The 22,601-nt window shown below is 41.3% G+C and overlaps 2 protein-coding genes across 8 annotated transcripts in view; one reads left to right on the forward strand and one right to left on the reverse strand.

Moving 5' to 3' along the window:
* The window catches only part of ANKDD1B (ankyrin repeat and death domain containing 1B), a 34,178-nt gene extending 25,286 nt beyond the window's left edge, over positions 1-8,892 (forward strand). For both annotated transcript variants that reach the window (XM_083465346.1, XM_083465347.1), the window contains exons 13-15: positions 3,009-3,207; positions 5,248-5,379; positions 7,221-8,892. In XM_083465346.1, coding sequence (XP_083321472.1) covers positions 3,009-3,207; positions 5,248-5,379; positions 7,221-7,279 — 390 coding nt within the window. In that variant the 3' untranslated portion in view covers positions 7,280-8,892. The remainder of the gene's footprint in view (positions 1-3,008; positions 3,208-5,247; positions 5,380-7,220) is intronic.
* The window catches only part of POC5 (POC5 centriolar protein), a gene marked incomplete at its 3' end in the record, with an annotated part of 37,653 nt that continues 15,406 nt past the window's right edge, over positions 355-22,601 (reverse strand). For 3 of the 6 annotated variants that reach the window (XM_083465319.1, XM_083465320.1, XM_083465318.1), the window contains exons 7-14: positions 21,846-21,962; positions 21,230-21,409; positions 19,066-19,228; positions 14,844-15,049; positions 14,089-14,202; positions 13,263-13,439; positions 10,121-10,255; positions 7,282-7,404 (exon numbers count right to left, since the gene is read on the reverse strand). In XM_083465319.1, coding sequence (XP_083321445.1) covers positions 7,282-7,404; positions 10,121-10,255; positions 13,263-13,439; positions 14,089-14,202; positions 14,844-15,049; positions 19,066-19,228; positions 21,230-21,409; positions 21,846-21,962 — 1,215 coding nt within the window. Of the gene's footprint in view, positions 635-7,281; positions 7,405-9,816; positions 10,256-13,262; positions 13,440-14,088; positions 14,203-14,843; positions 15,050-19,065; positions 19,229-21,229; positions 21,410-21,845; positions 21,963-22,601 lie in introns of those variants that run through there. The other 3 variants (XM_083465323.1, XM_083465322.1, XM_083465321.1) reach the window with 2 other exon arrangements.

Consider the following 22,601-nt stretch of genomic DNA (forward strand, 5'->3'; position numbering starts at 1 on the left):
CGGAAGATGTATGCCGGCTCCCTCGGCCAATAAAGCGAGATGAGCACTGCAACCCCAGAGTCATCCATGACTGGACCTAATGGACAGGGGTCCCTTTACCTTTTAAAGTGAACATGGTGTGTTGCTGGCCACACAATAAAATTGTGGGGTTTTTTGCGTGGGTGATTGGGCTCCATTTGTTTATTTCATGTCTGAGGCTAGCCACATAATATGGATTATGTTCAACCCTCCCATTGCCCCCGTGGAACCATGTGGGCCCAATGAAAACAGTTTGGCCTATAGCAAGGTCAGAGATCCCACAGGACAGATCACATGCCTCTTGGAAACTACAGCTTCCATGATGCCACAGAGACTTTGGAAATACTGTGCATGAATGGGCACATTCAAGTCCTCCTTGTGCAGCTTATGAAACAGAAGTAGAAGATAGTGATAAAATATGAAGCTCCAACTGGGATACAGATCCTAAAAATCAGGGTATTGTTGGTGTGCTCCTTTTTACAGAACTAGTATGCTGCAGTGGCTAAAATGTAGACGTTGGCAACTCATTCAGCCATGAAACTCACTGATGTCCTTCAGCAAGGCACTGTCCTGTACCACGCAGGGGTTGTTGAGGATAAAATCAAGCTGCCAAGCTCTGTGGAAGGACATGAGAAAAAGAAATATGGGAAATAGGCAAACATATTGATTGAGGGAAAAGAATGCCAGCAGAATGCACACTTTTACTTCAGAAACAAAGAGCTTTCCATTATGGAGATGGTGTACTTGAAACTCTTGTTTTTTGTTCTATTAAATAAAACAGAGAATGGAGGAAAGGGCAGGAAGGGAAAACAAAGTACAGATTCAGCTTAGATTAGTTTGGAGTTAGCTGGCTTTTATAATGTGTCGCAAGATTAATTACATGCATAGTTAAGTTCAGGTCTTCACAGTTCTCTTCCATATGGGGAAACAAGGTTCAGCTGGGAGGGGGAGGCTGTGTTCTTTACCAGAGAGAATGGCTTTGAAGTCTGGTAATAATCAGATGGATATTTGTCTGCAGACGTTTGCAACAGAAATGGGCAAAGGAGGGCAGGAGAACATTTCACGGCAAACAGCTGCTGGTCAAGGGAAGCAGAGCAGTGTCTGGGTTTCTGAGTAAATCCATAATGGCATCTGTTGTAACCTCCATTCAACATAGGCAAGCTGGGATTCTGTGTGCTCCATCTCAGCCAAATATACAGATGGTTTTGGTGAGGTCTCTTTTTTTGCCAGGATTCTGTGTCATGTTCAAATTCTGTCCTTTATGATGTGAAAGTGCAGTGAGATACCCTTGGGCAGGAGGGGAAAATGAACTATTACTGCTTTTGGTTTTTTTAGTATCTCAAGCTTAGTCCAGTCCTTTAAAAGGTAAAGGGACCCCTGACCATTAGGTCCAGTTGTGACCAACTCGGGGGTTGCGCGCTCATCTCGCTTTATTGGCCGAGGGAGCCGGCGTACAGCTTCCACGTCATGTGGCCAGCATGACTAAGCCGCTTCTGGCAAACCAGAGCATTGCAAGGAAACGCCATTTACCTTCCCGCTAGAGTAGTACCTATTTATCTACTTGCACTTGACGTGCTTTTGAACTTCTTGGTGGGCAGGAGCTGGGACCGTTGCGGGGATTCAAACTGCCGACCTTCTGCTGCATCTGTATGCCTATTGAAAACTAGACCTGGAAATTGACTGGGGCTGCAATAGGTATACCAGCAGGTTTTTCTACTGTGGGGTGAATTCTGCTTCCCCCACCTTCACACCTCAAAGCACGGCCTCCAACGTGAACACAGATTGTGTCTTCCTCTTTGCTCCTCTAATGCTTCAAGCACTCTGCCTGCATTGGGCTGGTTAAAAACCAACAACAAAAACCATTGTATATATGTCTGATGAAATGCTTGTTCCTAGAAAAAGTAATAACTTTTTATCTTGAAGTGGCTTCAAGATTGAAACAAGGGCCAGCCAATCCGTGCTGTGCAGAGGTGGAGCAGAGATGTGTTTTGTCTTTAATCAGCACAAGGGTCTCTCACTTGCCAAGATGCAGAGATGTGTGAATGTAGAAACCTCTCAACTTTTTGTGCGGCTCTTCTGTACAAGACGACAAACCCAGAATGTTGCCTGAAAGGGAATGCGATTCTCAGGCTGAAAAGGGTTTCCCAGCCCTGATTTAAAATGTCAAGGCTATCCACGTGAATCTCTAACGGCGTTAATATTCTAGAAGTGTGATACTGAAATTGTTTATTAATTTAGTATCTAATGAACCATGCAACATGGTCCAGCACCTGTGAACTCAGAATAGGCTATGATCTAATCTAGGTCTGCAAGATCTGGCGCATGGAAGCTTTTGGCCATGCTCATGAATGCATAAATTAAGGTGTGCTATTGGGCATGAGGCCTCACACAATCTTGAAGAATCTGCAGCATTATTTAATGTGTAGTGTATGTTTGGCAGTATCTTGCCTCTAGCAATGTGTTTTGATTTCTGCCCATTCCTTGAGAATATAAATAAATGAGAGGGGTTTGGATTGCCTACCTAGTTGCTATATGTGAGAGTGACTCTCTGATTGCTTCACCTCTGCTATCACTGTCAAAGCTGTAGCATTTATAAATGTCTCACTTGTTTGCTTCCTGGAAACAATTGCCTTAGGGGGATAGCAGTATAAAGTAAGTTGGGGGTTAGTCATGTCTGTCATTCTGTATAGGCAGAGCAGAGGTAGAAGTGTTTGCTATGAGAAATGCTGGAAACAGGAGCCTAGTATCCTGTTTCCCTGTATCAGCGAACCCTGGTTATTGGTTGGTTTGTTTTTACAATCTGTTGTTGCGTCCTCCTCCAATTCTTTCCCTTTGGGGGTGTAGTATGTCATGCTTCTTGATGCAATCAATATCAGGGCTAGCCTTGGAAAATCATTAAGATTCAAAGCCAGGGATATTTTTAATAATTGGGGGAGGGGAGCCCTATTATTGGAAGAACCGCATGGCTTCATCTTTAACTTTCTTTCCAGGAGCAACTTCAAAGTGGTGATGATCCGCAAAATGATATTCTGTCTTTTAAACAAGATCACGGTGTGCAGACCAAACAAATTCGTTCCTCCCTTTGGAATCTTGCTTACAACCAGTTAAAAATGCGTGAGTGGACGAAACTGGCACAATTTTGGAAGTTTACAGATGAGCAAGTCAAAGCTATTGAAGAACAGTGGACAGGTAAATATACTACATGAAATGGCAGTGTCCTCATTCCAGACATAAGAAAATCCATATAAGCCTGAGCTACAGGTTTTGAATTATGGAGAAATTAGTATTTCTCTGGCTCTAAGCATTTAAAATTAAATGTAGCTGTATGGTTGTTGATTTTTAAATGCAGGATACAATCAATAGCTGCTACCTGTCTTGCCAACTTTGGATAGTTGTTTCCAAAGCGAGCATAGAAAATGTAATCATATGGTTCTTCTGTACATAATAAAATACAGAATGTACTTTTGTGCTATATATGTTCTCCTGGCATAGACTAGGTCTTAAAATGGATTCTATAAATGCCCCTCTTTCAAATTTTGTAGGTGTATTTGTTTAAAGCAAGACTCTGTCTTTAGACATTGAATTACAAGTCGTCGTCTCATAAGTCAACATACATATTCTCATACCTGTCAATGTTTGAAAGGGGTGTGTGTGAGAGAATTTGATTTTGGCCCCACCCACTGAGCACTGTTTCATGCTCAGTCACCAGCACATTGTGTAGTATGTTACTGTTTCAATATTTACATTTATAAGTAAATGGTGTGTTAAAAACAGATAAGGATCCCTTGTTGGTTCAGCCAACTGGGACCAAGTGAACTCTTGGATTACAAGCTCTGCTCTGCCACACAGCCATAATGTGGAGCCCTTTGATGTTTTCTCTAGCATGCCCAAGGTCACCTTATGCAGATTGACACCCTTCAATCTGGCCAAAGGGTAGACAATTGTGAAGCCATGTTCCTAATGCAATTACGTGATGATTCTCCACTTAACATGTAGTAGGATCTCTGTTCAATTTCCGTGAGTGGGGAAAGTTATTCTTTAACCATTTCAACTATGAGTAGGAAAGGGAGCACTCGTCCTCCTAGTATGTGAACCCTGCAACCCTTGCTGGGGAAATGAAAAGACAAACACACACTCAAGCTGCATTTTCCTCTCACCGCTGAGTAATGTCTAAATTGTAACTAACAAGGAAAGGTTAGTGCCTTCCCCGCAAGTCATTTAGCACCTAGTCTAATAAACTTGGGAAGAGATAGGGAATAAAGCAGAATGTTGGTAGTTTACAAAAATCCCAAGTGGAAACGGGTAGGGCAGAAGATGCTCTTATTTGTGGCAAGACAGTTGCTTTCAAGTTGTGGAAGCAAGTATCCAAAAAGGTTCCGTTCTCAGAGCCAAACGGATGTTACATGAGATTTGTGTTTGCATCTCACATGTGCTGGTCTTTTTTTAAAATAAAAAAGAGAAGAAGAATAAGGTGGAGGGAATACCTAACCATTTTCATTCCATTTTGGGGGTGGGCACCCCATCACACAAGTTGAAGCTGCTCTCTCTCCCACATGGGAGAAGATACAGGATCCCCATACAGACAGTGAAGCAGTTTGGGGAGAGCAAATTTAAGTGGACAAATGGTGGACGAAAGAGTTAGGCAGCACCTTCCTTTTAGTCTCCACGGCTACTTTTCAGTTAAAAAGAAGATTAAGGGTTTTCTGTTCTCACATCTCCCATGTAATGTCCATCTTAACTCTCAGTCCTCCCACACAGCAAATTGGTGGTTCCATATTCAGTGTGAATTTTCTGGGCTTTGGGGTGTTGGTGTTGAGTTTTTATTTTTATCTGCTGGTTAAGGGTGTGTGGGAGTATTGCTTGCTTCATTGTTTGGCAGCATGCTATCATGGTTACGGGAGTGTATTTCCCCCAAATTTGTTGTATGGAATATGAACCCCCTTTTCCCCTATGGCATAGTGCATTTATATACATCTTTTCCAGTGCTTGGAGAATCTTTGGCTGACAAGAGACTAATGATAATTCCCTCTAAGAATTGCAAGTTTGAAACAGAAACCCATTATACAACCCCTGCTCCCAGCAGAGCCTCTTCTTTCCCTGTGAGCAGAGGGGCCTGGAGTATCAAGCTCATTCAAGCAAGCATCCCTACACCAGTGGGAGATAACATCCCATGGGAAAACATTTTTCTTTCTAAAACTATAGGCTAACATTCCATATGTTGTTGCCTAGGAAAAAAGAGCTACAAGGAACATGGACACAGAATGCTTCTCATCTGGTTGCATGGCGTCCTAATGGCTGGCCAGAATCCAGTTAAATATTTGTATGAAGATCTGGTAAAAGGAGGATTCAGAGATCTAGCTGGTGAGCAATCAAATTAAGATATTCTATCTGGTCTTTGAAGAGCAGAGACTTTGGGTGGGATTTAGCAAACAAGTCCTGTCAGCAGAAACCTTGTGCAAGGTCTTCTGCATGCTCCATGGAGATTTCCCCCATCTCCTCCTCCACACACACACACACACACACCCCAAAAAATGGCTAAGGGTGTGTCACAAGAACCCTGAAAACTGTGTGTAGGGGGAGGAGAGGGGCAGTCATTCCATCTGGCAAAGTGAAATGCTTGAGCTGACAACATAAATGCCTCTCTGATTCTGTATTAATCTCTAAAGAGAAGAAAGTTTTCTTCCCCAACACACTGCTGGTTTGCCTAAGGTACCTCCAATTGGTGTGGGAGTAAGATGCACCACAAAGGCACCTTTGCTTCCTTTTGTGCAGACACCCCTTCCAACTTGCTAGCTATGGCAGTGCACAAGAGGAAAAACAGGTACATTGCAATGGATCGATTTTGCTGGGAGTTTGGAAAGTGACTTCAGTTGGTTTAATTGATCTGGCCCACCCCTGCTATACCAACACATATTGATTTATTTAGTTATAGTTCAGGAGTCATCAGTTGTGCCAGTTAAAAAAAAAAACTGTCTGCTTGGTCATAATTTAGAATACAAGTACAGTCACAGTGGCTTTCTTCCCTCTGCAACCTCATGCTTGCCGGTCCTGCTTGTGGAGATCATACCATATTGATCCTCCACAACAATGATGTGGTTGTCTTCTAATAACAGGAAACATTCCATGGTACCAGGAAAGTCACACCATACACTTTCACACGCATCGCAAATGCAAACACTTCCAACACATGCAACTCCCTCCCCTCATTCTTGAGCATCTCCGTCCCAGATGAAGGAAATGCCTGCCATTTGCAATCAATAATCAGTCCATTAAAACACACAAAAAATACATTATGGATGCTAGCACAGTAGCAATTCCCTGATGTGGTTAAACAAGTGAGGCACCAGACTTCAGATGAGGCAAAGGGCCTTTCCAGCTGATGAAAAGCCCAAATTTTACTTCAAGCAAGTTCACCTTATCCCTAAGGGTGCGATGCCATGTCCTCCTCGTGGATAATGAGCTGCTTGCTGGAGGAAGACAGGAACAAGCTGTACTCAATTTGTTACTTGGGGAGAAAACAAAACAAAAATATTGGCTCATGCAGACTTTTGCTTTTCCGACTGCTTTCCCCTAGGAAAACATATTATTAACTGCTGAATCAGAGCAAACATCAATCGGGTTTTTCATGGACTGACATTTGCTCTGATTGAGCGCTATTAAGAGTGGCTTTTCCTGGGGAAAGCAGAGGGGCAAACAGAAAACCGCTTGGACCCATGCTTTCTAGGCAGAAGACAAGCAGCAGTGTGGATGACCTCTGAATGCTTCAGTATTGGAGGGAAAGAGCTTGCAGCAAAAAAAAAAATTAAGAATGAAATGATGGGATATACTGGAGCCTGGGCTGCGAGAAAAAGATGAAAAATTCCCATGCAGCATCAATTTCTTAAAAATAAAAAGGCAAATACCCATGGTGTGACTATAGCTACATCATCAGTACATATAAGTAAAGGAAACAAGATGGCAGGAAGCCAGTATACAAATAATACTGAAAGGATTTTAAATAAAAGAAAGCAAGCCAAACAACTTTGTTTGGGGGGGGTGCCTGTTTCTGTTTCAGAAATTCTTTAATTGCCACTGGTTTCAGCAGATGGTTGGGTGGCTACTGAATATTGTGCGTTGTGCAGAAACGAACATGAATCGTTCACATCTGACATATTATAGGCATGCCATGTTTTCTGAAGTCTCACAAGTATTTCCTCTTACAGAGAAGATCAGAGCAGAAAATAATGCTGGCACAGAATCCAAGAAATGTGCAATTTCATGAACTCATCCACCAAAGAGCTGGAAACTACATACATTCTGGAATTTACAGGTGCCATTTTTATTTTTCAATAGAAGATGCTTCTTCAAAAGCAGCCAGTTTGTTCCCCAAACTTCTATTTCAGTGCACTGAAACATTTGTACGACAAAAGGTTTTTGGTTTTTTGGCAAGAGAATACCATGTATTTTTCTTACGGCAAACAATTCTATAGTGGACATGTGAATTAAAACTTTGCGTTAGATACTTAACAGAATCTTGAGACTTAATGCAATGAATTTTATCTAAACTTCATAACCTGAAGGTTCTAATATGAGGTTACCATACAGTACACAACTGATGTTCCTTCAGTATAAAGTGTATTTCAGCATAATTTTTTCCTCCTAAAGTTTAAAGTTTCCTCCCTCTTATTTCTGCAAGTAGATACCTGGAAACCAAAAAAATATTTTTCCAGAATGGTGTGATGGTACAAAATTATACAAATTGTGTATTAGGGCTGAAAGAGCTGTACATACCCAAGCTTTTGCAACCATCCTTGTCTCAATGCAACCTCCTGTGGTTTTTCAAAATGCTGTTCCTTGAAGTGGCAGTCAGCATTGGGAAGGGAAATTGGCAGGGCCTCTGCATGCAGTGCCTTAGATGTCCACAAAAGCCTCTTTGGATCCTGGGCCAAGAATATCCCAGCCTGCCCAGAGATCACCTGGAGGAGAACAATTTCTTGTCCTCCTAGAACTCAGGCATTTAGTGTCGCCAGTCCAATTTTGTGTTTCTTGAAAATGTTTTTATGGCAAGAGGCCTATTTAGCTGTCCAACCATTTTTCTTTCAAGATGAAACCATCATTTTATTAATATTTTGTATTGCTTTCAAGGATTTTCTATTTTATTGAACCTGTAAAAATTTTTTGTATACCATATGGCTATTTTATATGCAAGGGTGGTGTCTAAATAAATAACCATGGTCAAACTAGGTTGCAGTCACATGGGTGGCATAAATTATTATTACTATTATTGAACTAGTTCCTATCTGCCGTGGCCAAGAGTCAGGACTGATGGAAGCTGGTGTTCAACAACTGGAGTTGTTCCATTTTGTGTCTTTATCATAAAGTGTGAAACCGAGTACACATACAGGAAGAATGCATCGCCAGAGTGGTGCATGCTCCAGTTATCTCCCGCTTGGACTACTGCAATGCGCTCTATGTGGGGCTACCTTTGAAGGTGACTCGGAAACTGCAGTTAGTCCAGAATGTGGCAGCTAGACTGGTGACTGGGAGTGGCTGCCAGGACCATTTAACACCGGTCCTGAGAGATCTGCATTGGCTCCCAGTACGTTTCTGAGTACAATTCAGTGTTGGTGCTGACCTTTAAAGCCCTAAACCGCCTCGGCCCAGTGGAACTGATAAAACTCAAATTCATCATGAAAGCGTGCATTATGAGACCTTTAAAAGTGGAACTGCAGATGCCACTTTTTACAATTGGGAGGAACCAAAATGTTGCTATCATGAAAACAAAGGACTGGGACGTTACTTCTCTCTTACTACTTTATAAAAGCATTCATTTTCACTCAAATTACGTATATAAATGTACCTGCTACTCATGGCAAAGAAACCTATTTCATATTGAAATTCTGAAATTCTGCTCGCTGATCTGCTCAAAGACTCCTATAAATCAAGATGGTATCAGTACCTCGAAAAAAAGATTGAATCTTTAGGCATCGAGCTGGAGCCCCTGTACAATTCTAATGAGCAATACATTTTCCATAATATCCTAGCTAGACTAAAGGATGTCGAGAGACAAAATATTATGGCAGCTGTAAACAAAATTTGCTCCCCCATATTCTATGATTTAAATATCTTAGATAGCAGAGTCAATTACGTTACTAAATTAATAATCCCAGCCCAACGCAGGGCTTTTATGCTGGCCCGGTTGAATGTTTTTCCCTCAGCATTTGTCTGGGGAAGATATCAAAACATCCCTAGAAACAAGAGATTCTGCAGATGCTCTATGAATGTCCCGGACACTGTAGAGCATATTCTCTTTCATTGCCCATTGTACAGTACGCTCCGTCAACGCATGCTGTCCCCTCTTTTGGGTGGTCTGGAACCCCAGCAAGGTGAATGTGTGGGATTCTGCCTATCTGACGTTGACCAAAGGATAACGGCGGGGGTAGCCGAGTTTTTGGCTGCAGTCCTCCAAGGAGCAGGTTAACAAGGAAAACCACTGATTCTATATGTATATATATATATATGTTTGTAGCCAACTGCTGCCTTTTTATATATACTTCAAGGCTTTTACATGTTATTTTCCTTTTTACGGTTTTTATTTGTATAATGCCTAATAAAGGTTTGATTTCAGAATTATTTCATATTGTATTTTGCCTTGTTTTCTCATTTGGTGACAGCAAAAATTATGGAGGAACATCCCCCCCCCCCGAATTTCAAGTCTGATTGGTACATCAACAGTTTAGGGCTTCAGAATAATAAAAGATATATGTAAGGCACTATTGATGTTTATGTAGTAGAAATACTCGTGCTTCTTAAAATATACAGAGTTCAGTTTATCCTTTTTATTAAAAACATTAAATAATCGTTAATAAAATAGTTAAGAAAATAAGAATTTCAAGTAGACCTTATTTGCAGTTACAAAGAACTACATTGCACTAACTCAGGCGGTTTATATTTAAGCCTCAAAACATTTTTACATATTTATTATTATTAGTGAAAGGAAAAAACATGATGCATCCTTGGGGTATAAACATCAGGGAGCATTTTAAACTGTAACCTAGAATATTCGCCTCCATGTGTTCAAGGTAAAATACAAGCATTTTAACCTGTAAACCTAGTCAACCACCTTTATTGACTGGACGTTGCTGTGGGTCTGGGAGTGAGATTTCGCACTGTGTCCTGAAGGCCTCGCGCTGATGGCGTTAGAAAATTGGTGCAAAGTTCGAGGATATTTAGCAGCAGTAGCTTGAGGTATGGTTTGCTGAAACATACAAGAAAAAAGCAGTTATTTTTCCTGTCCCATCTCATGATCTCAAACAAGCCCGTAACATTAGCAAGGTAAACCAGATACTCAAAGAGACTTTAGAAAATACTTCCATTAAAAAAAAAAATGTTTCCCATAGGTCATCAAATAAAAAGTGAAGCAACTGCTCAACTAGTAACTTTTCTATTTGTTCTCTGTAAATTGGAAAGTCAAATGTCCTACCTAGCAACTTAAAAGCTTTAAGAGTGAAGAAGAGCCCTGCTGGATCAGACTGCAGAAGCCTATTTAGTCCCGTATTCCATTCTCAGTGGCCAACCAGATGCCTGAGGAAAACTCATGCAGGGCATGAACTCAGCAGCAATTTTCTCACTCCACAGCAGCTGGCATTTAGAAGTATACTGCCTCTGATCCTGGCCCATGCCTACTATTATTACTATTATTACTGATGTAAGTCACTTTGGGAGAATGTGGATTCTCTAAGGCCTCATATACCTAACATCATTGCTCTCTGCAGAAACTGTTATTGTGGCAGTGGCAAGCTTTTACACATTAGATGGATGGCAACTCCATGGTATTTTCAGTGCCTCCTGAAGATCTTCCTCTTTTCATATGCTTTTATTTTATCCCGGTCTGCATGTGTATTGGAGCTATTTTTAACTATTTTAACATACGGAATTGTTTTTGATTGTTTCAAAAATGGAGCTGTTTTAATTGCTTTTATACCCTTCTTGTTTTATGGCTGTAGCTGTTTTCATAATTGTGTATTCCATAATGTGGGCCATTATGGGAAAAGGTAAGAAATCTAATAAATGGACAAATTAATAATAACACTAGCTGGAGAGCACATAGTCAAGGAGAAATTCAAGCCAGGAATTTTCTGATTTGCAGCTGCGCAGATTATGCATCACACCTGTTCACAAACTCCCCATCAAAAAGCACTGTAAACTTTTTAGCTCTCACATTTCAAGTCAAACATCCCTCCTCATGTATTCTACAGTAGGTAAGCTAGGTTCCCTCACACATTCTTTCTTTGTATTCAAGATATACAGTCTCTTCAGTGGAAAAGTTGCAAAAAAGTAATTATTCCAGCAGAAATGGGAGTATGTTCCTCTCCTGCTGTCTTCTCAGACAAGCAGCCTGACTGACAGATTGTCATTAGGAAAAGTAGCACAATAGTACAGTCAAGCCTGTTCTTACAGCCTTTGGTCCTGCCTATATGTGTCCACTTAAACGCAAAAACATACATAGTGATTGACAAGAAACATTGCCTTCAAAAAGCTTTAGATGACCTTTGTTACAAGCTGTAGTTTAAGGAAACTGGCAGGAGAAAAAAACATGAGTCCAAGTGGCATCTGGACCTTTCAACGTACTGAAAGGTAAGGAGTAGGGTGAAAGGGATAGAGAACAAACATGAAGCTCCAAAAGGAATTAAGAATCACCTTTGAAAACTTCAGAGTTTATTCTCTTCAGAGTTTAGTCTCTTATCAGTTACAGCAAAAAAAAGGCATTCGGTATCTCAGAACCAACAAACTTTGTCAAGGTTTCCTACAGTTTCAAGGACTTACACTGAATATCTTTCTCATTTGGATGACTTCCTCCCCCCCCCCCCCCAATTCTCTGCTTGTTCTGTTGAAAAGCATAACCCAAAGGCCTGGTTTATGCATACTGCTAAACGATGGTCCAATGATATATGCACAGGCTTCAGGTTTATGGACTTCCTTGTGCCCCAAACATCTTGTGGCTATGCCAGACTGGGGGGGGGGGGAGAGGGAGGGGAGACAACAGCACACAAGCCTAAGAACTTTGCATGTAACACAGAACCATAGTTTAGTCCTACTCCAAAAAGGGCCCTGTAGAGTGATATGCTTGCAAGATGCAACAGAAACTGACTCAGTCTTTAGTTCAGCAGCAAATGAGATGAAAAACCTCTTTCTGGGCTCTAACAGCTTCAGCTGCAGGAGTGGGCTCATGTAACTGCTCATTCTCGCATAAAACAAGAATTCGCTGGGTATAGCAAACAAGATATAAAGAGAATAGTCCTAGCATTCTTGACATACTAGCATTATAAACGCTAGTTTTGTGGAGCATTCCAACATGCAAGCCCCCACCTGCAGTTCGGAAGAGGCTCCCCACCTTCTTGCTGCTTGTGGAAACAAGGCTTAAGATGTTCACCAGAACCATTATGGATCACCTCTTGATCATGCAAGAACATGACTGACTGATTGCTGTCCATGGTGAAGGATTAAAATATAGTAAAAACACACAGCTGGTGTGATGGGAGTCTGTATGAGTTCAACAAGATTTCAGGACAGGTATGGAGGGACTGCAGTGTCCCAAGACAATTGCTCATAATACTGCTGGCGCACTAATCAGACCAGACACCAAACAAACATATGGTCACCTCTAGCAGTTAACAATCAGATTCTAGTCCTGCCTCTAGCTTTTAGTAGAGACAGGAAACAGCTACTTCGAATTACCACAAATATAAGAGGAATAGTTTTCAAAACCAGCATATGGTGTAGGGGGCAGGGAAGGCATTAGATGCAAAGTATAGCTTAGATTGAAATGGGTGGATCATACCACTCTCTTGACAGAAGGGTTAGAACTAAATAATATTGAGATCAGAAATGCCCTCTACTTGAAGAGCATTGAAAAAACAATTGTTCATTGTGAGCATTACCAGGTTTTTTTGTTATCCACACCTTTATTTTTAATATACAGAATCATACTTCCAAGTACCTGGGGTATTCCCTGAATTATGTAACAAACCATTATTATTTGAAAGTGGCCCCTTTTGCTTCCAAATCAATAGAGAACTCAGGTGTCTACAAACAGGGATACTATTGCTTCCCATACAAAACTTAAAATAATCTATGCTTGTGTACTGGATCACTCTAGCTACGTTTTGTACTTGATCTTTCAAACCAACACAGGAAATACAAACTTAAATCACAGAAGAAAAAAAGGAAAAAGGCACACATTACTTAAACTTCACATGACTTACTTTAGTGACCGGATGATGTTTTTCCACAACAACAGAATTCATGGGAGGAGAAACACCCAACACATCTAGGTTACTACAAATCCGATTCTTTAGTGCAAAATCAGGCCGGCCGAAGATTCTAGCAGTGATTGTCCTTCTAGCCTTCTGTTGTGCTGAAGTTACAACTCGACCCGAGGACTATGACAGACAACACACAAATCCTAATTACACAGGGAATTGTGCACAGTGCTTTTTACAATCAGATACTATTTACCAGCTATGTGCATCAAAAAACACTATTACCCTGCAGCTTGGTCCCCAGAATATCTGATCTCATGTAGGAAGCATGATGCCATAGTGTGGCAAAGCCAACCAGAGTTGATTACCTGATGACTTCAATGTTTCACTGTCAGTTTATATGAGCCTGGGGCCAAATTTATTTCAAAGGCATCCATGCTGCCTCAACAGGACACATACTGTTTTGCTGTGTGGCAGACACTACACAGGACTAAAAAGAGGGCTAGGCATTGCCCTAGCAATAGGGCACACCTCTCTTGCCCGCCACTGGGTATTTTCATATTCCTGAATTTCATCCCCCAGTTTCACTGAACTCAATGGAACTTACTTCCAAGTAGGCATATCTAGTGATAATAAATGCTATTACTACTAATAATTCATTTCATTTCTATACCGCTTTGTATTTTTAAGAAAAAAATCTCAAAGCAGTTAACAGCCTACTTTAAAACATCAAATAAAACAATCCAGAATAAAATATTACTTAAGAAAGTCAAATATAAAGCATACATTCAAAGTGTAGATTGTGTTGTTAATAATGTGGTTTGTTTACCAGTTTTGGAATGGACACAACGCCTGACCCTGTAGCAGCACCAGAGGCCAATACCATAGCAGCCGAGTCTAATCTGGTTTGGGAGGTAACTGCATGGCCGTGGTGAGAAGAAAACTGGAAAGCAATGGGAGAAAGTTGCAACTGTCCAATTAAAAGTTCGGTATCTCCAATTTCCCAGCCCAAATTATCTCCATAATGCATTAATCTGTTTTGTAGGAGACTAGCCCTGTATCAGGATGCGGGTGGCGCTGTGGGTTAAACCACAGAGCCTAGGACTTGCCGATCAGAAGGTCGGCGGTTCGAATCCCCGCGACGGAGTGAACTCCCATTGTTCGGTCCCAGCTCCTGTCAACCTAGCAGTTTAAAAGCACGTCAAAGTGCAAGTAGATAAAGAGGTACCGCTCCTGCGGGAAGGTAAACGGCGTTTCCGTGTGCTGCTCTGGCCCGGAAGCTGTATGCCGGCTCCCTCGGCCAGTAAAGCCACATGACCCGGAAGCTGTATGCCGGCTCCCTTGGCCAGTAAAGCGAGATGAGTGCCGCAACCCGAGTTGGTCACGACTGGACCTAATGGGCAGGGGTCCCTTTACCCTTTACCTAGCCCTGTATCACAGGCATAACCTTAGCATAACCCATCCTGACTGATTTTTTTCCTGATCTTTTCCCAATCTTGTCCACCAAATTTTAAACACATCTAGAATTACTGAAAGTAGGAGTTTGCTCCTGCGCAAAGTTATAGATTGCATTTCCTCACTTACCAGATCCTCTACAGGAGCAGAGCCTGGAGCCGCAGTTAGAGGACGAGGAGTGGAAGGAGGAGGTGGTGGTGGTGGTGGCGGCGGCGGCGGCAAGGAGGAGGATGGGGGTAAATGCCGATCAAAGTGAGATGGAGGAAGCTTTGCTGTAGGACCACCAGAACTACCAGTGCCAGCACCAGGTTCTGTTCTATCTGATAGCTCAACCACTATAAACAAATTGCATGCAAACATTCATAACTGAATTGCATAGAAAGAGTTAAATCACAAATTGTGATTTATTTATTTTTGCATTTTGTACTGAATTCAACAAGCCATATAGCTGTATGAAGATTTCAAAAACTAAATACACTGCTTAATATGCGCTATTCAATTTAGAGGCACAGCAAAAAGACATCAGCATATTTACTCCAGTTTAGCACCCGTTGTCAACAAAACTGTATGATGAAGGATCTTCTAAGACAGAGGCTGGTCATTTGTTATCTATATAAATATGGCAATTTACCGAGCAACTTCAATACATTGAAAAACCCAGATCCTTTCTCCCGTGATAGTTGAATGAATGAAATCTTTATTGCTAAAAGCTGTAAGCCGTCACAATTGGTAAATGCTTTTCTAAGTGGTCCCCGTGATAGTTGCAAACCAGCTGAACAAAGGGGAAAGTACAGAAGTAAAAAAAGGAAAGAAAATGTGCAAGCCTTCCTTGGTACCATCCCCATCAGGTTGGCAAAAATCACAGGGCAGTGCCTTTTCAATTGTGGCACCCCGATTATAGAACTCCCTCACCAACCAAGCTGTAACTTTTTTTGGCATATCAAACTGACATTTTAATTTCCCCTACCTTTCCCCTCTGCTACCAAGTATATTGTTTGCTCATTCCCCTTTGTAGAACTGCTTTTATATTCTGAAGTACATTTTGTATTTCTTTAATACAGTAGTTAATTGTTTTCAAGGACTGTAAAACTGCCTTCAGAACAGATTTGGCCAAAAGGTGGAATATATATTTTTAGATAAATATGTAGTCTAATTTTTATTTTTTAAAAAATATATTGTCCAGTAGCACATTATAGACCAACTAAGTTTGTTCTGGTATAAGCTTTCACGTGCATGCACTTAGTTGGTCTAAAAAGGTGCTACTGAACAATTTTTATTTTTATTTTATTTCGTCTATGTCAGACCAACACGGCTACCTGCCTGAATCTAGATAAATATGCAGTTATACATAGTTAGGCTTAGTTTCAGGGGGGGGGAGAATTAAGAGCAAGGGCTCTGTGGCACAATGGGTTTGGGTGTCTGGTTAACTGGAAGGCTGGTGGTTCGAGCCCACCCAGGGACAGAAGTGGGCAGAATTCCTGCATTGCAGGGGATTGGACTAGATAGGGTCCCTTGAAACTCCATTGTTCTATGATGATCTCACATGGTTGATGCTTCAAAAATGAGGAGGGTTTTGTGATGAGGGTTTCAACAAAGAGAGAGGCAGTGGTATGCAAGAATTATTGAGAGAATTCCCAACAAAAGGGGCAAGCAAGGAACCTTTTGCCTGTTAAGCTAGGTTTCTTTCTTTTCTTTTCCCTGTGAAAAGCTGCTTTTAACTGGATTTTTTATATCACATATTTTGTGTATTCTCCTTGTTTTATTCTTTGCAATTTAAAATCACAATACAAAAATATTAAATTGTTGTAAGGAACTCTAAGTGGTGCATGGGCACTAGAAGGGAGGGACAGAAACTTTTATTTAAATTTAAGGAAGTAAAAGAGTTTTGCTCAGTGACACACACACATTAATGCAAGAGCCGTCATACCTATTGGAAATATACTTTACAGACTAACTTATTCCAGAACCCAGCAGGATCAAAAGGCCATCATTTGTTCCCAACTGTGCCTTTAATCACTGGAAATGGAACTAAGATATTATGGAAGATTAAATACAGTTGCTTTCGTTCAAGGACGTGCAACCAGCTATTCTTCCTGAGAAATATTTCCACAAACAGCGACACCTTGTGTTATGTTGTGCCTTCTATTTAGAAGTTCAGTTCAAAACCATACTACCCAGGGAAATTAAGTTCCACCCCCATTCCTCATAGTATCTGGAATATGAGAAAGCATTGTCCTCTTCAAGCTTCACCAATGAAGTGTCAAACTTGCATGCCTTCCCACAAGTAAGTTCGTTTGCAAGTAGTGTGAGCTGTTGGGCTTTCCTGCTTGCTGTATACACTTGCCAATATCAACAGAGGGAAAACAGATGTGGCAAGAAATGAAGTCACTCTATGGCCAATGCTAATATATAAAGCCGTCATGAGACAAAGGGACACATAAAAATGAAGCAGCACTGGTGAGGACCTTGGAAAGTGTCCACAGACATACGCAATGTTTCCGGTTACTCTTGCCATAAAGCTTTTTCTAGGACTAGAGTGACACCCTGTGGCAAGCTAGGTACATCAGATTTTAAAATAATTACAGTATTTCAATTATTTAGCCATTTGTACTACAGTCGTACCTCAGAAGCCGAACGGAATTTGTTCTGGAAGTTTGTTCGACTTCCAAAACATTTGGAAGTTTGGAACATTTGGTGACTGTAAATTTCAATAAATATATATATATATATTTTTTTTTAAAAAGGAAACCAAGGTGCGGCTTCCAATTGGTTTCCAGTTGTATAGGCAAGCCGGAAACAACAGCGGAAGCCGCGCTGGATGCTCGGCTTCCAAAAAAAGGTTCGAAAACCAGAACATATTTATCATTCGGGGAGCCGAGATATGACTGTATATTGATGGTGGTCCTTGAGAAGAAAAGGAAAACGGCAACCTCCTTTATTTAAGGAAATCTAGCAACAAGAAGTAGCAGGAGGAAGAATGTATATCCGTCACGTGAAGAGAGAGACATTACCCAACCCATTTGGGTCATCAGCAACCGTCTCAAATTGGACAAGAAGCTGTCAGATGACACAGGAACGGATGAGCCTTGCCTCTTTTACATTAACATTGTAATCAGAGGTTGTGTATATGCTCCGTTAAACCAAGGAAAGGAGAAGCTGACACATTTTGAGAATCTGAGGATTAACATTAGGAACCAACACTAGGCTTGTGATAGTCTGTTCATAATTCTTTTGGGGAAAGTGGGTGGCAAAAAAGTTTTTAGACCTGGGGGCCAAATCTGGCCCTCTAAGCTTCTGCATCAGGCCCTCAGGACTCTCAGTAGTTCCTTCTCCAGGACACACTCCCCACTGGTCCTGCTGCAAGGCCTCCTTGAGAGGTTTTGCCTGGCTAAAATGTGTCTTTGAACAGGGATGATGCCTCTTGGCTGCCTTGATGGGACAGCGGGAGACGTGTGTGGGTAGAAACCTCTGACTTTTCCATAGCTATTTCCATGTAGCCTGATGGAAATAAGAGTGACAGTTATTGATCCATCTGCTTTTGCCTCTGTCTACCACTGCCATGTGACCCACCCCTCTTCAAAAGGTCTCCTGTGTGGGAACGTGGCCCTTGACTGAAAAAGAGATTTTCCATACGCGCTCCAGACCCTTCAATGCACCCAGTCACTGGTCACTCTTTCAAAGGTGTGTCTCAGGCCCTACCTCCCTCAGATCTTCATTTTCCTTGCCAATGGCAGGTGGGATAACAGAAAGGGAGGGGGCTTGATTCGGTGGCTGCAGGCTTTTTGAAGGCCCTAGATATCATTGTGTCCCCTGGCAATACTTTTTTATATCCACACTACCAGGTTAAGATGATTTAAACGTGCAAATACTGCATCTTAACATTTGTTTCTTCTAGAAGTACAGCTAAGTCTTTTATAAGCAGTAATTCCTTTGGAATAACCAGGGGTGGGTGAGAGGGAAGCAACAGAGTAACTGCTTTTTGCAAACGCATTTCAAGGAGGCAAGAATGAAGTCATAAAGTGGAAAGGAAAGCGGAAAACAGAATTTATGGGCTGTTAAGACAGGATCATTGATTCTTTAAGGACTAAACTGTTTACACATTTATGCCCCAATAATCAAATATAAACATGGAGCTTCTCTCTGCATGGGCTTTCCCATTCCCTTCACTGCCCTCCAATAGTAAATAACTGAACTGATGCAGTGTTGCAGTTTTGATCCAACTGTTTATCCTCCAGTATGACTGGATAATCAACTTAATTTTCCTGAGAAATTGAAATTAGAACAAATGCACAAGTTATCCATTGGCATGATGATGCTAGCTGGTAGTATTTGCTTTCCTTGTAATACTCACCATGGTCAAATTTGAACTCTTTGCCCTGAAATATGGTCATTGCTTCCAGATTCAATGCACAGACTCCACGCATGAAGGCCTTCTTCATAGCATCTTCATAATCATGTCTTTTGTTCTGCATTTCCATGAGCTCAGATTTCGACTTCTCCAGTGCAATATTTAACTAGCAAGGAAACAAAAGATTTCTAACAAGTGTATTTGGGGGCCATTTCTCTTACAGGAAGTCTTGAGAGATATTGAGATTAGGTATATATACTGCAGGGTACTGGCCCCTTTGTGGCAAAAAGGAGATGGGAGAACTATATCACCACCACTATTAGAGACTTAAAATAGGCTAATGCTCGGAAACTGCAGTGAGGACTGGAGTGCAACTCACATTGCCAGGTGCAGCTTTAAATAGCTGGAAGAGGCAACTCGATAGCACAGAAGTGGCATGGAGACAGGGGTGGGAGGGATGGCTATAGGCAATCAACATAGGGGCAGACCACCTTGCTCTGAATTGTCATTTCAAGGCTGGTGTTAAAAGCTGTGAAATTACACTGCCTGGAATGACTAACAACATTTCAACACAGCAAATAGCTGTTTATTTTGAGCATTTGACCACAAACGCTATAGTGAATGCGTGCTTATCTTCAAGGTGAATTGGACATTCCCTTTGACAACCGTAACAGCTAAATCACAGCCACGAGTGTGTACTACAGAATGCACACATAGAAAAAGTGTGACGCTCCCAACAGTGTGGAAAGCAAATTACAATTTCACTTGCACCTGATAGCAGAAGAGTAATGATTCAGAAGCAACCTGGTATCTATTCTGTGTATCATATACCAAAGGACTGGTGAAACAACTTTCTATATTAAAAAACTAATTTCATACTGTGATATTGGGCAACGCTCCTCCCGATTGGGTTCCCGTGTGTACACAGAGGAGCAAGGCCCTTCCCAGCTCTAATACACATGGGTGCAACATTTAAGTAGAATATCTGTAAAGACGCATGTATGCAGAGACATTCAATGTTACATATAAGCCCATATAGGTCTGGACATATATATCTGGAACCATATAGGTCCAGATAAACCGTGGGCTCATAATAACCAGAGCTCAGGCCCATACGTATTGGGATTTTAAAGCATTATCTCTACTCGTTGGATGTCCCAACAAGCATGCCTGAAGAGCAGGAAGGGACCATCTGAATCACAGAACTGTATACAGTGGTACTTCAGGTTAAGTATTTAATTCGTTCCAGAGGTCTGTTCTTAACCTGAAACTGTTCTTAACCTGAAGCACCACTTTAGCTAATGGGGCCTCCTGCTGCTGCCACGCCGCCAGAGCACGATTTCTGTTCTCATCTTGAAGCAAAGTTCTTAACCTGAAGCACTATTTCTGGGTTAGTGGAGTCTGTAACCTGAAGCGTATGTAACCTGAAGCGTATGTAACCTGAAGCGTATGTAACCTGAGGTACCACTGTAATTGGAAGGGACCCCAAGGATCACCTAGTCCAACCCCCTGCAATGCAGGAATCTCAAAATTATGATTATATAACCCAATCTAAACAAAGTTTTACCTTTGAAGATTTAATCCCCATTCTCTCTTTCAGTTGTTCTCCCAGCTGTTGTTCTGTGCACTGATCCAACCTATGGTTTCTATTTTCTTTTGTCTACAACCCTCCTTGCTGTTCACTGAAACATTTTCTGGTAAGATCCAACCTCACCAAATTGCAGTAATCTGCATGAGTTCCTGCATGCTTCAACTCCCTGAATATATGCTTCTGTGGTAGCAAAGTCTCTCTTACATTCCTTACAGCCTCTCTGATTTTCAGGCTGATCACTCAACTTTTCCTTCACTACTTGGATGTTATGAAATCTCAGCACACTTAATTACTACAACTCATTTGAAGCTAAATTCCTCAGTCTCATCAGATCTGCTTTTGAACAAAATAAAGCACCAGAAGCCATAACAAAATCCAAAGCTAGGCCCAATTTCTGTTTGACTTTATTATGGCCTTAATACTGCTTACTATAACAAAGGCTTAAAAATAAATAGTAAACCCTCATAGTTAAAATACTTTCACTGTATGAGCAAACACTGCTTCCTGCTCCACTGGAGAAATGATGCCTTTTTAGATTGGTTCATCAGGAAAATAGTCCTTTAGAAATTTCCTTACCTCTTGAAGTTGACTTTCATAGGTATTGGATAGCGAAACACGTACAGATTCAGCACTTGATTGACAGGCCCTTTCCACAGTCTCTTTCCATTTTACATGGATGCGAGAGCGCCAAGTTGCCCAAGCTTTCTTCAATAAACCCATTTCATATAACCGATCAGCCAGTCTATTTGTGTAGATCTAGAGAAGGAGTGAAAATCAGTGTCAGGTCTGAAATTCCTATTCATTAGTCAGCTGCTTATGTCAACAGGGCACAAAACAGGTTTTCATCTGCTCTGGCTAAGCTGTGATTAAATCACTCCAGCATTCTTCTAGTGCAGTAAAAGCAAGATAGAGGTTTTTGGGATATATATTGCCATATCTAACCCACAGCATTGCCTAACAAGTGCTGGGCTAGTGGATGTGCTGGTGTTAAGTCATGTTAGAATTCAGACAAAGATGCTTAGTTGCTGCTGAGTAGCAAAAAGACTGAAAACTGCAGATTTGTTCAGTTTTTTTATTCATCTTACTTTAAAGGAAGGATTTTGTTTGTTTAAAAGAATCAAGACATTCTTCATCGACAGGCCCTGCAGGAGTTCTAATCCTTAGAAATTCAACTATCAACATTCATGTTTACCTCGTGTCTGGCATCTTGTTTGCCCATGAAATGCTGAAGGCGCCACTTTGAGAATTTCTTCATTAGCTCTATTCTGTCCTTTTGTTTCTCAATTGCATGTGTCAAATTGGCAATTATCTAAACAAAGCAAAGCGAAGAAAATGGGGAAAATGCATAGAGGACATTTATCAGCTGCTACACAGTAATTTACTTAAATTGGTCCAAAAAAATCTGACAGACAGTGCCATTAAAGCACTACCTGCAGTTCCATTTCATAGCAGGCATCTCACCCAACGCCAATCACCATTCAATGGTGGCATAAGCAAGTAGTAAGAAAATGGCTGGCAACCCACAGATACATTAACTGATCAAGACATAATAGTTTGGTGTTAGGAATCATCTCAGCAGCCAAGGAGGAAAAAGGGATTCAGCTTGCAGGTAAACCTTTCCTTATTAATTAATTAAATTTCTACCCTACTCTTCTTCCCAAAGGAGGCCAGGGTGTCAAACAATTGATAAAATATCTTAAAATCAATTCCAATATAGAGGCAGACCAAGAAAGATCTCAGCTCAAAAGGCTGGTTGAAAGAGGAAGGTCTTCAGTAGGGGCTGAGACTGTGCCTGTATAATATTGAAGGGGAGGTGCCACAACACTAAAGGGCTGATTCCTGCATTGGGCGGAACAGACCTGATAGAAGCACACAACTCCCTTGTTGCAACAGCTCCAATGGCTACCAGTCTGTTTCGGGGCACAATTCAAAGTGCTGCTTATCACCT

Source organism: Podarcis liolepis (assembly GCF_965112155.1).
Source record: "Podarcis liolepis genome assembly, chromosome: 11".
NCBI lineage: Eukaryota > Metazoa > Chordata > Lepidosauria > Squamata > Lacertidae > Podarcis > Podarcis liolepis.